The sequence below is a fragment of the Lactuca virosa genome, chromosome 5 (genome assembly GCF_052849685.1).
Source record: "Lactuca virosa cultivar CGN04683 chromosome 5, Lactuca_virosa_CGN04683_v6, whole genome shotgun sequence".
NCBI classification, from domain to species: Eukaryota; Viridiplantae; Streptophyta; class Magnoliopsida; order Asterales; family Asteraceae; genus Lactuca; species Lactuca virosa.
In genome coordinates this window covers 419,678,860-419,695,844 of record NC_136430.1, presented here as the reverse complement: position 1 = coordinate 419,695,844, position 16,985 = coordinate 419,678,860, and the positions used below count along the sequence as shown (strand labels likewise).

The 16,985-nt window shown below is 38.7% G+C and overlaps 1 protein-coding gene across 1 annotated transcript; it reads left to right on the top strand.

Annotated features, from left to right (window-relative positions):
• The first annotated feature begins 4,349 nt into the window (after positions 1-4,349).
• LOC145114065 (uncharacterized) lies at positions 4,350-5,483 on the top strand. The gene is made up of 3 exons (XM_079050076.1): positions 4,350-5,019; positions 5,324-5,415; positions 5,472-5,483. Exons 1-3 carry the CDS (start codon positions 4,350-4,352, stop codon positions 5,481-5,483), a joined length of 774 nt encoding a protein of 257 aa, XP_078906202.1.
• Positions 5,484-16,985: the final 11,502 nt, after the last annotated feature.

Sequence of the window (16,985 nt, the reverse complement as noted above, 5' to 3'; positions counted from 1 at the left end):
GCTTCAGTGGCCGCACTCAACACCAGACTTGACGTCAAGGTTTCTGGATTGGATTCCAAATTGGATGCAATCTTTAAATCCTTGTCCGCAACCACCACTTTCGGACCTACCATTGTTGAATGTGAAGCCTAACTTGACCAACTTATTTCTCTTCGCCTCAAACACACCATTGAAGAATTTAAACACAAGTATGATGCTTCTGTTGATCATTACTTGGATACAATCACCCAGATGCTGAAGGTCTATGATGACCTAGTTGCTGCCACCAATGACCTCATCAAGAAAAATCATGTTCGTCATGAGAAGCAGATTCAACGACTAGAGAAAGAGATCCGGAAGAAAGATGAGATGATCCTCATCATGCACCAAGTTCTCCTCAAGCTTCTCAGAGCCTGTTGGAACATCGTGGATGTTCCGAACAACAAATTCTATGAAATGTTGTCTATTCTTCAGGAGTTGTTTAATCATCTCAAAGCCCAGGCCCCCACTACTGAAGCCTATGAATCCCTAACCCTTCAACTCAACACCAACTTTCAGAAGGTTTTTGAGAAATTTTATGATCTGAAGGAGTCTCTTGTACTTGCACCGGTTGTCAGGCCCACCGTTGCAAGAAGGGGAGAAGGCCCAAGTCAACCCTGGAAATCTGCCTCAGAACATCAGCCCCGAGATGAAAATGAAAATTTTGATGACATTATTCAAGTTCTTTCAGGTATCTTAGGTGTTGATGATGATGATGACAGCGAAGATGAGGATGTTTTTGTAACAAAAGGAGTGTTAGCCTTGCAAGCTCCGAGGAAGTTCCCTGCCAAGACCCTTATGGAGGAAGAAAAATGAATATGGTCAGCAATATCATGGCCATCCACTGTGGCTGAAGTCCTTCACAAAAGCATTGAAATGGCTAAGGCCAAAAGTGAACTGACTTCTCATGCCTTCCGAGCCACTGCCTCGATGCTGCCTCCTATTCCGGCTCCAAAAATTGCTCCAATCGACGAAGGCTCTCCACTCCGGAAACCAAATGACATTTCGGAAGAGCCTTTACCTTCCTCACCTCCAATGTTTACAATCGATGAAAATATGCAACACATCCTCTCCACTCTTCAGAAGCAACAGGACAAGGGTAAGAAGCCCATCACTGAAAGCCATCAAGCTCACTACTTCGGACCTCCACCAAAGCCAAAATCCGGCTGGTGTCAAGATGAGATCCTTCAAGCCCTTGAAGAGAGCATCCAGATCCAATATTTTAAGGATGAAAATCCCCATCCGATGCTAGGGATCTCTCCACTCTACCGAGAAGGAATTCTAAAGGATGTCGACATTGTGCCTTTCATGTACTATGACATTCCCAACAATGATTTGGAACAACTTGATCTTCCTTTTTCTCCATTCAGTAAGTTCTACACCAAATTTGCCCCTCTCCATCCGGAATATGATCATCAAATGATCAACCGGACTGAACGTGAAAGACTGAAGACCTTTTATGCCAAGAACGCACTTCCTCTCAAAGAAGTTTGGTCTCAGAAAAGGATCACTAAGATTTCTGGATTTGGACGGAAAATTCTGACAAAGTTTGAACTAAATTGCATTCTATTCCGATTTCACATCTTCCGGAACAAACCAACCTACAAGACCATTATTGATGCCGATTTCCCTGTTCTTAATCCAAATGATATCTTGACTATTGCTTCTCACTTCCGAAGCATCCAGTCAGATGACCTCAATATGGGAGCTTACCATTCTATCTTAAGCTTTCTTAAGGATTACGTTGCTGAGTTCTGTAGATGCGATTATGAACTGGCCCATCTATTCGGAACAGATAAATATCTGGCCAAAATCGACTTCAAACTACCCGAAGCTGAAATCCTGGCAGAAGGACCCATCGATAAACAGGTGTTAGGCTTTGTCTACCTTCAAAGAAAAACATTTCAAAAGGACTTCTTCCGAGTTCAAGACAAGCACCTGGTTCCCACTAAGACTCTTCAGAAGTTCATCAGTCGAGCATCCAAGTCCGAAGCTCCAGAGCATGTGAAGATGAATTTCATAAGCCAGCTTCAATGGTACGTTGCGGTTAGAGAATGGTTGTACACGACATACGTTTTCATCAAGGAATATTCAAGCTAAACTTAGCAGATTACTAAGTTCACTTAGGGGGAGATTGTTGGAACCTGAAAGTGAACCTCTAGAAATCTCTGTCCTTGTATGTTCCGGTGTAAGCCAGTTTCAGAGTAAGATGTGTTCCGAAGTAAGAAGATGTTCCGAAGTGAAATTGGTGTTCGGAACATAGTCTATGTTCCGGAGTGGATGTTTTGAATTGATGTTGACCGAATGTATTTTTCAGTCTATTAGTTAGATTTGTCATTTTGTTTGATGTAACGTAACATAGGACTTAGTCTTTTTGTCAACTTAGATAATCAGAGTGTCAGAAGTAACTCTATTATCCAGTCCTATGTATGTTTATAGTTTGTACTATGTACCCCATTCTCCTTTATAAGGAACATTCAATGACAACATCAATAGACGGATTGTTCAAAAAAATATAGCAATATTCTTGTTTATTTCACCTTCCAAGTTACTGTCTCAAACATTCTTCTTGTTCTTCATTTATTCTCTTTACTTTGATCATTATCTTCACTCTTCATTAATATATAGAATAATTTGTTGAATGCATTAACTCATACTTGACTGGTCTTGCCAGACTTGAGTGGAACATTCCTTAGTAAGCAGACATTGATCTTAAGCATTAACTCAAGGTTTGAGTTTTCAAACCTTGTCCCTGCGCATCAGATCTTTTGTACTCACACAACAAGCATAACAATTAAGGCGGGGGGCACGACATGTCCTAGAAACAAAGGAACAAGATGTGAAGGAAGTGCCTCTGGGCATCGAGGATCTTGAAGCTAAAGTCATCATAGGATCCTCAACACATGAGCATATCGAACGAGATCTACTGAGCTTCCTAAGAACCAGAAGCAAGACATTCTCATGGAAACATGAAGATATGACAGGTATAAACAAGAGTATTATCACTCATAAACTTAAATTGATCCTTCTTTAAGACCAATACACCAAAAGAGAAGGAAATTTGCACCCGAAAGAAACCAAATCATTCAAGAAGAGGTAGAAAAACACCTCAAGACAGAGATGATCAAAGAAGTGAAGTTCCCAAGATGGATAGCTAATATGGTTGTGGTAAAAAAAAGAAAAACGGAAAATGGCGAGTGTGTGTAGACTACATGGATATTAATAAGGCTTGTCCTAAGGATCCTTTCCCCCTAGCACACATTGACTCCATGATAGACGCGACGACTGGCCACGAGCTCTTGACTTTCATGGATGCTTCAACAAGATTCCAAAAAATCCAGATGGAGCCATCCGATCAGGAGGACACAACATTCATAACACCAACAGGTATATATTGTTACACAACAATGCCTTTTGGTCTTAAAAATGCAGGTGCGACATATCAAAGATTGGTGAATCGGATGTTCAAAGACAAGCTGGGGGACACCATGGAAGTTTATATTGGCGACATGGTAGTGAAGTCAATGAAATCCTAAGATCACCTTAGAGACCTGAAGGAAGCGTTTGACATCCTGTACGAGTACACTATGAAGCTGAACCCAGTCAAATGTCAGGCAAGGTCCTTGGATACATGGTAACCAAGAGAGGGATAGAAGCAAGCCCAGAACAAATAAAAACAATCATGGAACTAAGATCCCCATCCTCAAAAAAGGACATCCAAAGGCTAACCGGAAGAGTAGCAGCACTCAACAGGTTCATTTCAAGATCCTCAGCAAGGTGCAAGCCCTTTTACAATATCTTGAAAAAGAACAAGAAATTTGAGTGGAAGGAGGAACACGAGAAAGCCTTCCAGGAACTGAAAAAATATCTACGCTCTGCCCCACCACTAGTAAAACCTATAGATGGAGAACCACTTATTTTCTACCTCTCGGTAGCTGTAAGTGTCATTCTGGTCAAGGATCTTAGCGTGGATCAACATCGTATCTACTATGTAAGTAAAAGTCTCCTGGATCCTGAAACCAGGTACTCTCACCTCGAAAAATTAATTCTTGCCTTAGTAATTGCTTCTACCAAATTAAGACACTACTTCGAAACACACACTATACATGTAAAAACTAACTATCCTATCAAGAATGTCATGAGAAAACCAAAAATTTCAAGAAGGATGGCAAAATGGTCAGTGAAGTTAAGCACATTTGACATCAGATACGAACCAAGATCCACCATAAATCACAAGCACTAGCAGACTTTGTTGATGACTTTAGTGATGATCTACAAAACGAAGTAGACATGGAAACCAAGCGACTCCTAGAAGATAAACACCTGAGAAGATGGACGCTGTTCACAGATGGAGCTTCAAATCAGAAAGGAACAGGCCTAAGGATCATACTAAAGTCGCCACAGGGGACATCATACCCCAGGCAGTTAGTTCTGAATTCAACACTACCAACAATGAAGCAGAATACGAAGCACTCATCATGGGACTACAATTAGCTAAGGACCTTCAAATCAAGGATCTTCAGGTATTTGTTGATTCTTTATTACTAACCAATCACTACAATGGATCTTATGTGGTGATAAGTGAGAAATTAGCATTATACCTAGAGATCCTCAAAAAATTAGCTTCTGATTTTGAAATCTTTAGCCTAACCCAAGTTCCCAAAGAGGAAAACACAGAAGCAGATGCATTAGCCAATTTAGGATCCTCCCTTAGGATCCCACCAGAGATGAAGATTCCTATAACTCACATAATAACCCCAGCCATAGAAACCCTTACCGACAAATCAGAAAATCCTAAGCATCCGACAAGCATAGCAGCTATTGAAGATCCTGACCCTAGGATCCTTCCTCAAAGGGATCCCGACGAACAGGATCCTCAAAGAAGTCTGCGATCATGGACCCAACCCATTATGGAATATCTCCAAAATGGCACAATCCCGACAGGAGAAAAAGGTGAAAGAGCATTCATGACGAGAGTCTCGGGATTCTTGTTGATCCAAGGTAAACTTTACAAAAAAATCCATGGCAGGACCATACCTAAGATGCTGGGAAGATCCTGAGGCTTCAGAAGTCTTAAAGGATATACACGAAGGATATTGTGGCAATCACACTGGGGGCATATCCTTATGCTCCAAAATACTAAGAACATGATACTACTGGCCGACCATGAAGAAAGACTCCTTTCTACATGCTCAAAAGTGTCATGCTTGCCAAAGACACAACAACATCCTACATCAACCGGCAGAACCTCTACATCCAATTATCTCCCCATAGCCATTTATGAAATGGAGGATGGATATTGTAGGAAAATTGCCAGTAGCCCATGGAGGAAAAGTCTTCATGTTGGTGATGATTGATTACTTCTCCAAATGGATCAAAGTTGAAGCTTTCGTCCAGGTAAGAGACAAAGAGGTAGTATCATCTATTAAACGTAATATCTTGACGAGGTTCAGGATCCCGGCTAAAATCATATGCGACAATGGATCCCAATTTATTAGAAAAAGAACAAGAGAGTTTTGCACAAGCTGGGGGATCAAAATGATAATGTCCACTCCTGTTCATCCCCAAGCTAATGGTCAAGCGGAGTCCAACAACAAAATTATAGTTAACAACTTGAAGAAAAGGCTGGACAAAAAGAAGGGAATATGGGTAGAAGAACTTCCTTTCATTTTATGGGCAGATAGAACCACTTCCACAGGTCAGACCCCCAATTCCTTGGTGTTTGGGACAGAAGCAGTTATCCCTAATGAAGTAATGATCTCGATGGAAAGATACTTGCTGCAAGACCAAGAGAATAATGAAAGGATCCTAGCACATGTTCTTGACACTATTGACGAGCTTAGGGATCTTTCCAAAATACGCATTGCTGCTCATCAACAAAGAGTCACCAAGGCTTACAATAGGAATACAAGGGTCAGAAGGTTTCAAATAGGAGACTTGGTATTAAGGAAAACATTCCAAAACACCAAGGATCCTAGTGCAGGAAAATTGGCTCCCAAATGGGAATGACCATACCTTGTAGATGCCGAAGCAGGAAAAGGAGCATACTGGCTAGCAACACTCGAAGGAGACGTTCTACCAAGATCTTGGAATGTCATAAACCTCAAAGCATACTACATGTAAGTAGGATCGAATGATCCACAAAAAAACCAAGGTACACATGTTCTTTACCTTAAAACTTTTATTATTACTGATTCTCACCTCGAATAAATTACTAACTTAAGCATCAGAGGGGGATTAGCTAGACTAACGCCCACCCTTAGCTAACATTTGCTATGCAAAACAACATGCAGTTAAGGATCTTCAAGAGTGAAGATCCTGAAACATCAGGATCCTCACAGTCGAAGATCCTGGAACGTCTAAATCCTCAAGTTTGAACACCCTGAAGCACAAGGATCTTGACACATAAAGATCCCAATAATTGGTAAACTCCATTATAGTTATCAATATAATCCCTAAACTATCATGTACACAAGCTAGAGACTGATCATCTCTCCCACGCCTAAGGGTACTTAATCCCCTCTAAGGTTTAAAGAGCTAATTACCTCTTTCACATGAACTAAGGTTTATACACCTCGCTTGGACGCATGATATCAAACAGTGGGATACGGGTAAGGGGATCATTTCACGATTCAGTGGCTTGGAAATCCTCTTATCTTTGAACACAAGTTGAGATCCTTAAGGTTTATAACATTTTCATGTTATCCAGAAATCGGGATCCTACCCCAGTGATAACTCCAGGAATATAACATTTTCATGTTATTGGGATTTTACCCCAGTGACTACTTAAGGTTTATAACATTCTCATGTTATCAAATATTGGGATTTTGCCCCAGAAATTACATAAGTTCTACAACATCTTCATATTGCCACACGTTGGGAGTGTTCCCTAGAGAAAACGGTTAAATTGTAACACTTTCATGTTACCTACCCAATGAATTATATCTCAAGTAGGGATCCTCCCCAAAATATAACATTAACATGTTATCTATAATCTAAACAGGTTATCCTAAGGAGAAATTTCCCGTAAAAGATCCAAGATGTTTACTTTTCAGGATCTCTAACGGTAAGGATCCTTGCCCTTAAGGATCCTCGTCGACCTTCGTTGGTAAGGGACCTCATTCCCAACATTGAAGCAAAGTTCTCTCCTAAGTTGGAATTTATCCTCAGTAAATTCTAAAATTCAAAGACTCATAAATCTTAAAGAGAAACTCGAAGACAATCAGATTCCATCTTTCTTAACTTTGAAGTTTTAAAATTAAGGATCCTAAACCAATCACCGACAGATGAAATTTCGTCACTTCAGAGTGATTCATTATTCTAATATATTGACAGAAGTTTTAAAAGCGTATTAAAAAACTCTTATGAGTTGCAAGTTAATCACTAAACTTCTAAAAGAAACTTTTAGATCGCTTAACAAAGTCGGTTATTGTTATTTTTTAACTAATCATTATCAGTTCATTTTGTTTTAAGAATCATTCACTTTTTTCAGGATCTTGACCATGCAAAGACCTTAGTATTGTATTATGCATGAAACGGAGAAAGACGAAAAGAAAATCAACCATTATATTCAAAAACAAAAAGGCATACAGCCTTACAAGAATCGTCCGTCAAAAGATTATGCTACCCTAATCACCTAAAAGGCCTAGACCTTATCCTGGTCATCATCGGCCTTCTTCTCTCCCCCCCGGTCAGCCGCAGTACAAGATCATGACTGGTGGTAGCAGGCTTACCAATTAATTTGGCTATTTCCTCGCGCTAACCAACCACATCCCAGGATCCTGCATTTTTTAGATCCTCAGCCAGACGGATCTTGGCCTCCCAAATGACCACTGCAACACTGACCTTTTCCTTGATAAGTAGCTCCACCCTCCTCAGAAGATCCTCGCTGGTCGTCTTCCACATCTTCTCCTATCCCTGAAGGGCTTGGTCAGCCCTCTCCGCCCGAATTCTTAGATCAGTGGAAACATGATCAGAGACCTATGATGAAAATATGGTAAGTCAGCAGAAAACGAAATGAAAAATGAAGCGAAAATGAAATCAACACTTACAGCCTGAGAGAAAGAGACCAACTTCTAGAGCACCTCCTCATCCTCAAGGCTCTCCAAAGATAGACCTGTGGAATCAGCAGTTTTCCTCTTCCGGGATCCCTGAGTTTTCACTGTCAAATCTACGGTCGACCTTTTAGGAGGAAGAGAGGACGAGCTCTTCTCCTTCTTCACTACCAGCTGATCTCCTGACATAGCCATATCAAGATCAGCAAGAGTAAAGCGAGCACTGGAGCGAGTGACCTTGGATCTGTATACACCAAAAGATTATTAAAGATCCTCATTACAAACAGGAAAAAATTAAGGATCCTTACCCGTCGACCTGAGGTCAGTAGCGGAGGAGCTTTCCTGCAAGACAGCTTAATCGAATCGGAAGGATCTCTCGACATCAGGTAAGGCCAAGAACTTCTCAATATTCTTTTCTGAATCCTCAGCAGCGGGAATATGTTCCTCAAACTTGAAAGCTGCAAAGGAACAAACAAAATAAGAATAAGATCACAAGGTAAAGCATTGAAATCCTACCCTTCTTAACGCAATCTGTAGGCAAGAGATCCCCATTGGGAACAAAGTCACGCCTCACAAACATGTATCTCCCTTTCTAAGCTCCATCATTGTGCTTGGTTTTCAAGATTAGAGAAGATCTAAGGGTTTTAACCTTAAGAAGGAAACGAGAATTCCCAAAGGTTGTGAGATCGTATATGTTTTGGTCAAAAATTACACAAGTACTAATCAACCAAATTGAATGAGAGGCTGTGATGTTCAGATTGTGTAATAGCAAGTAGTAAAAGAAAAGTGACACGACGGTTGATAAGGAAAGCCCTTGATCCTTGCTAGGATCTCTGGCATAAAACCTTGGGGGTGATAATGATTACCTTCCTTCATGATTTTATTGATATAAAGTAAAGATTACAATGAGTTCTTAGTATGAATGATTAGAGAATTTCGTAGAGTAAGCTTGAGCTAAAGAACAGTGTGTCGTGTGCAGATTACAAGTGTCAATTTATAGTCTAACTTAGCCAACAAGATGTCTGATATTCCCGGGATCCTCTATGACCAGCTTCACGAACGTTATTTGACCAAGTATTATGGGTCTTTAGCATAGTTGAGATGATTCTTCATTGAGAATTGGTCTTCCCTTGACTACTTCTGCACACCTGTTAGTTATAGACAAAATATGACTGTTATAAATATTGATAAAAATAATAACAGTCATTAACCGGGATCCTGATATGACTGAGGATCCTGGATATTTGAGGATCCTAGATATAGTAAGGATCCTGGTCCCAACAATTGCCCCCAAGTTATTCCTAAAAATATATGGGTTAGTTCTGTAAATTTTAAAGGAATAACTTAAAGTAAATAGGTAAAAAGAATTTGAATTTAATCTTTAAGGGATAAGTCTTATCTTAATTGAGATAATCGAGAAATGGTAAAATCATCTCCGTCATCTTTTCCTAGCTATAAATGAGGGCTTTCGGTAACTCCTTTTTTTTACTTTTCCAAGTTTCCATCATCTCGTTGTGAATGTAATCTTTTTTCCTTTCATTCGTTCTTCCGTTGTTTTGATTTTCCTTGTCATGGCTAAGAAGATTAGTTGTTCTCGAGCTGGCATTGTTATTCCTTCCGAGAACGATTGTAATGATCAAGGAATCTTAACCAATGATGAGGTTTGTTCTTTTGACAATGAAGAGACGGAATCGTTGAAAGCCATCGGGGCTTTCCCTTCTGACGTGGTTTTTCGTCCTTTTGATGCTACCGTCCAACCGGATTTTGTGTCTCCAACATGGGTTTGTTTTTCCCGAATATCCATTTACTCTAGGTCTGACTTATCCTTTTACAGGTATTGTCCGTGATTTCTTTCTGTGTACCCAAATCTCCTATATCCAAACTATGTCTGTGGTTTGGAGGATCCTCTTTTGGATTGATCGCCTGAATCAGTCCGAAAATATGGACATTGGATTACCTGAGTTGGCCTCTATCTATGATCTTTCTACTTTTGGTCCCTATCGTTTCCTGTTAAGAGTAAAGACAAACAAACCCCACCTCATTCTGAAATCTAAACAAAACGATGCCGCTTGGAAAGAAAAATATTTCTTCGTGAGGTGCAATTCGATTCCTGAGGGGGATTCCCCACCGAGATCATGGGTAAAAAAGGGTAGGAAACAAATTTAGATATCAAGGATCATGAAATTTACTTCCCTTATTTTGTTTGTTTTGATGCAGCATTTAGGTTTGAGGAGCTAATTCCTGTCGTTGGCTATTCTGAGGACAAGATATCCAAATTCCTCACACTTCCTGCAGTGGAGAGGTCGTCCAGGCTTGAATATTCCAGTCTTCAAGAGGGTTCCTCCACTACTGCTTCTATGGCTACTGGTGACATTGTTTTTCTTGGATATGTCTTTTCATAGGATCCTGACTCGATAGGGATCTCTGGAAGGTTCTAAGACTACCCGGTCCAAGGCCCGCTTTGGTTTGGCAAATATTGAAGATGATATGACCAGTGGTTCAATCAAAGCTAAACAGGAAAAAGGTGCCATTGTCCCTCCTCCCAAGAGATCTCATATAGATCTTACGGATAAGGCTTTAGGATCCCGAAAGCGAAAGACTTATGAAGTTGTACATTTCAGCTTATAGAACCTCAACATTGAGGATGCTCTCGGGAAGCTGTCTTCGTTTTCTCAAGCTGTAAGAATTCCGCATAGGCATTATTCATATTAATCTATCATACTTGTCATTTTTCATGTTGATGTTTATGTTTCTTCCAGGTATTCGCTCATATTTTTCATGTTACCAACGACCTCAGGGTCCGTGTTGATAAACCCGAGTTTGTTCTAAAAGAACAGGAGAAGACATGGAGGGTCACCAACGAGGATCTTCTCCAAAGGGTGGAGTTATTGAGCAAGCAGAAATTCGAAAAGGAAGAAGAGCATCTGGTGGATCTCGAGGAGGTGATTGATGATGCCAAGACGAGCGCTGTAATAGCTATTCTGCAAGCCAAGATCAAGTTGGCTGAGGGTCTGGATAATGCGAGTTCCTAGGACGTGGAGGGATGGCGTGAAGCGTTGGACAAGCTGATCGATAAGCCTGTTGTCGCCAATCAGGATCCTGTGTTGATGTTGACCAGAGGAGGGGAGAAGGAGGTCACGGCCGATGATGGCCAGAATAAGGTCTAGGCCTGCAAAAATTGGTTTGAGTAGCTTTTGCTTTTGTTAGTGATGTTAGAAAATTAACCTTTTGGTTGTGTTGATATGCAACTCTTTTTTCTTTTGGATGATATGGTAGCATTTTCCTTTTACATCTCTCTTATGGCCGATTGTCTTCGAGTTTCTCTTTGAGCTTCACGATTCTTTGAATTTCAGAATTTACTGAGGATAAATTCCAACTTAGGAGAGAACTTTGGTTCAATGTTGGGAATGAGGTCCCTTACTAACGAAGGTCGATGAGGATCCTTAAGGGCGAGGATCCTTACCGTCAGAGATTCTACAAACTAAAGATCTTGGATCTCGTAAGGGAAATTTCTCCTTAGGATAACCTGTTTAGATAATAGACTTAGACAAAATAGATAACATGCTAATGTTATATTCTTGGGAGGATCCCTGCTTGAGATATAATTCATTGGGTAGGTAACATGAAAACGTTACAATCTGACCAGATTTTCTAAGGAACATTCCCAACATGTGACAACATGAAGCTGGTATAGGTCTTGTGCTATTTCTGGGGCAAAATCCCAATCTTTGATAACATGAAAATGTTATAAGTCGTAAGTAGTTACTTGGGTAAAATCCCGATAACATGAAAATGTTATAAGCCTTAAGTAATCACTGGGGTAGGATCCCGATTTCTAGATAACATGAAAATGTTATAAACCATAAGGATCTCAACTTGTGTTCAAATATAAGAGGGTTTCCAAGCCATTGAATCGTGAAATGATCCCCTTATCCGTATCCCACAGTTAGATAACATGCGTTCAAGCGAGGTGTATAAACCTTAGTTCGTGTGAAAGAGGTAATTAACTCTTTAAACCTTAGAGGGGATTAAGTACCCTTAGGCGTAGGAGAGATGATCAGTCTCTAGCTTGTGTACATGATAGTTTAGGGATTATATTGTTAAATACAATGGGGTTTACCAAGTATTGGGATCTTTGTGTGTCAAGATCCTTGTGCTTCGAGGTGTTCAAACTTGAGGATCCAGTCGTTCCGGGATTTTCTATTGTGAGGATCCCGACGTTTCAGGATCTCCACTCTTGAGGATCCTCAACCGTATGTTTTTCTGCATAGCAAATGTTAGCTAAGGGTGGGCGTTAGTCTAGCTAACGCCCCTCCGATGCTTAAGTTAGCGATGTATCCGAGGAAAAAATCAGTAATAATAAAAGTTTTTTAAGGTAAAGGACATGTGTACCTTGGTTTTGTTGTGGATCATTTGATCCTACTTACATTTAGTACGCTTTAAGGTGTACGTCGTTCCAGGATCTTGGCAGCATGTCTCCTTCGAGTGTCGGTAGCTGTTGGGTTTTTGAGCATTCTAACACTCCTAAGTGTACATGCAACCCTAAATACCTTGGATCTATGTTTTCTCTATTATACATGCAAATATGAATATTCTAAGGTATTACCCTATCTAGCATACAATTCTTGATACTTGGGTAATATAACAAGTTAGAATACATACCTTTTAATGAAGCTTGAAGTCTTGAACTTTAAGAGCTTAGCCCCAATAGTGTGGAAGCCTCAAGTGGAATCACAAATCACCAAAACACCTTGGAAGACTTTAGAGAATATGGATACTTGGCTCACACTTATGAAATCGGTTATTGCCCTCTTTAGTGTATCCACACTAGCCACTCGCCTAATTTCATGAACCATAAGACCCTTTATATAGTGTGGAGGATTAGGGTTAAACCCTAATACCCATGACCTTTCATTTCCTAGGATCCATGGGTTAAAGCTCCATGGACTATCCATGAAGACTTAGCCCAACCTAAATGAACTTGGCCCACTACACATATATATCTAAGAGTCCATATTTAATTAGTTCCTTTTGATCACTTAATTAATTATAAATTAATTCTTGATCAATACTAATTAAATAATATGATTATATATTAATATATTAGAACTTATAATATATTAATATAAATCATAAGCATGGTATTCTCAAAGGATTATCCATATAAATTGTTTCGGTGAAGTGCAACCCAAATGGACCATGCCAAGTTGGGTCAAGTACATACAAATTATAGTTATGGACTTACACATTAATCCAACAGTCTCCCACTTGGATAAGTCTAAAACTATTATTGAGTATGACTTCAAAAACCAACTGGCAATCGTAGCTCTTAAAGCCGCTGTCGAACTCTGATCTTGTCAACGAACTCTGACCTTTGTCAATGACTTGTCCATTAGATAAGGGATCATATATTCCTCCATTCTAGATATCATATGGACTAAGACATGGATTATCAATCATTCTCTCTGTCCATTTGTTGTTTCCCGATTTCCGATTTATGATGACTGACTGATTGAACAAATCAAATCAGTCCTGGCTTGGCCAAGCACTCACATGTGTTATCATTAAATCATCGAGGGGCCCACAGATATCGCTTTTATCCCGAAGGTAAAAGGAATGGATAAACTTTGACTCATATGGCTTGTTCTACTACTTGTTGAATCATACACAAAGGCACGCTTTATAACATCGAGTTACCGAATGCGTTTTCTTGCAATCAATGTACAAACAACTCATAGTAACCACTCATATCTCTAGGTTTGAAGAATATAAGATATTATCGTCTCATGATCACTCGTGATAAAATCCATGAAGTGATTCAAATGAGCGCGGGTTGAATCCAATACTCAGAACTTATGAGCACTCATGAGTGTTGTAGCACAACTTTTTCCACCAACTTGGACCTCTACAAACCAACCCATGACAATCTTGATTCATATCTACTTCCAACATATGACCGACTGTGGATGGTTTGAATAACTTAGTCATTCCGGAAGAATAACCGAGTTATTATGGAAGTCAAAACATGCAAAGTGAAACATAAGAATAAATGAATCAAATATGGTATCAAACCCTATGAATATAAATAGACCACTTTTATTTATCACCATACTGATTACTCATTATTCATTGTTTCGGTTTTATCAACTTTATACCTGAATTAAAAACACTAGTTGTCCCATGCTCCAAGCATCTACACTATGTTTTTCTAAACAATAGCTTTGCCATACACCAAGTATGCACTCTATGTTTATCTATGATCCTTACTTTGTGAACTAGATCGATTGAACATAATTTCAATGATTCTCTTTTCACACTTCCAAATCCTTGTCGTAAATGCAAGAATTCCTAACATTTATCTAAATCTGTTTAGATTTTAAACTTATATGCACTGTTCCTCTTGTAATGATTATGCACAAAGCCACAAAGACTTGGCAACAATCATTACATAGTATTCCAATGGAGAGCAATTCCATGGAAACGATGTCTCAAATTCAAAGCGCATTGCTTTGAACATGCTTCTTGCATTAAGTTTCTTTAACCTTACATAGATTGCTTCCACCTATGAAGACAACTCTATATTCCCATTTTGACTACCACTTCTGAACAAGAGTTGCCTCTTTTCAGACTATGTCAATATGGTCCTTCCAATATTAACAGTATACTTCCAACTGTCCTTGAGCAACCAATCTTTGGTAAACCTTAAATTGTCCTCGACAATTGCTTAATCACTTTAGTCATATCCAATTCTAGACATTTTCCTCCTTAATGCCCCAAGGCATTTGGAAAATTCAGAAAGGATAAATATTATAGCACATGTAATCGATCTTGTACGCAAAGAAAATGGGACACGATTCATGATGTCTCACATAAAGACATGATTCTAGACCAGTCTTTTGCCATAATAATTTTTTGTTTGCCATATTCTCAAAATTTGACTATGAAAAGGGATGTCGTAATCATAATCGAATTTTGAGAACGCAATATATAGAATTTTCTTAAGTTGAACCAATCCATCATGAAATTCATATATATATATATATATATATATATATATATATATATATATATATATATATTCTTGACTAAAGGTGATTAAAAACTCAATATAAGCTCTTTAGAATGATTATAAACTCAATCTAAGCTTTTTAGAATTGAAATGAAGTATAATTTCCTCTCCCTTAACTATAGCAAAACAACTTTTTCAACCCCTGCAACCTCACGAATTGAAACTTTTGTTTTCTATAATTAACATTGCTAACTTGCAATACTTATCATAATTATCATGCTCCCACTAACATGATGATTATTAGCATAGCACTTATGCTCCCACTAGCTTTGACATGTATCCAGAAAATAGTTGGACCTCTAGAAGTCAATACTTTATTGACATTCTTGCCAAAGTTCAGATTTCTGATACTAGATTGCTTTGATAAGACTTTATCAAAATCATACACCTTATCTTAGATAGATCACAGGTGTGTCTAAACAATTTCAGAACTATGAAAAGGGATGCCATAATCATAGTCTCAATTGTTTAGACCTTTTGCCATTTCTCATAAGTCAATGTTAGTGTGCCAGTTAACCACGCACGCTCCACTAACGACTTTGAGAACTGCAAATATCACAATTGCTATCTACTTAAAATCTACTTAGTGAAAGAATTTCCTCACCATCATTTTCATGAATCAGAGAGAAACCTTATGACACTTAGATTTTATGGTGTATGTGTTCTTATCCATGTGAATTTGTCAAACCATAATCACAAGACTAGGTTAGTGACAAATCCTAAATCATATGGATTGAACTTGTGCAATCTTAACTTCTTGCCACCTGGCAGCTCAAGGGCCTGCCATTGCTTCCAAGTAGCTATGCAAACAATTAAGAACATGTAGAACTCAAATGTATAGCCAACTTAAGTGGAGTGGGCACAGAAATGTCAACACGATAGGTTATAAACCTCTAGTTTTGTGCTAGTGATGAAATACAGGTTTTATTCTTGATTACTTCTTGAAACCCTTTCAGGATCGTTTAGACTCCCACTGTCTCCTTGACCTATAAGACTTTCTTGCCAAATATTCAAGAGATAGTGTGGATTCTAATCAAGACAAACACTTAACACAATTGGCCTAAGTTGGTCTCTGTTTTATCCAAAACATCACAACTTACCAAATTCAAATGTACAAGAGTAGAAAACCTTTTACTCTTACATTTCACTAGTGTTAATAAACCTTCTTTAAGATGTGTCACTCAAGTTACATTTGTGGTGGCTTGATCAGTGCACAAGAATGTGTACTCGATCCCTTAGTCCTTTACTTGACTCACACATCCATGTGAACAAGTAATTAGTCTTAATTTTCCAATGCTTGAAAGTTCTCATTCATCATACTATACAACTTGCATGATTCCAAGTTTCTATCCAACTGAAACTTGGGTGATGAGAATCTTTCCTTATTTGGAAAATTTAGACACTACCACAAATGAAAGAATCAAATTCATATTTCCACTCTTGCTATTAATGGAATCATATAAGCAACAATTTTTTTTCCTTTTCACAAATACCATTGTAAGGATATTTTAAAATAAATAAAATCCAATTTTTTTTTTCCTTTTATTTTAAAAACTTTGCGGAAAAACTATCCTTACAGTGCAAAAGCACATGAAAAACTTTGTTGTTATCTATTCCTAAGCAATATATCATAACTCCTAAGCAACAACTCAAAATTCTGATCACAGAACCATGCGATCGAGATCCATCTTCGCGATCAGAATCAGCATATACTTCCTTTAAGTTTCTTCACTTTTCTTTGATTATTAAAACATCAACATGTGACCCAGTCACATCATGTAACAAGAATCTCAGAATTGAAACTTAACAGAGTTAGATAGTGGACTTTACCTGAAGTAGAGTCA

Coding starts and splice junctions, on each gene's coding strand:
- LOC145114065 (XM_079050076.1), top strand. CDS start 4,350: ATGGACGCTGTTCACAGATGGAGCTTCAAATCAGAAAGGAACAGGCCT. Junction 5,020..5,323: donor GGGATTCTTGTTGATCCAAG/GTAAACTTTACA, acceptor TGGATATTGTAG/GAAAATTGCCAGTAGCCCAT.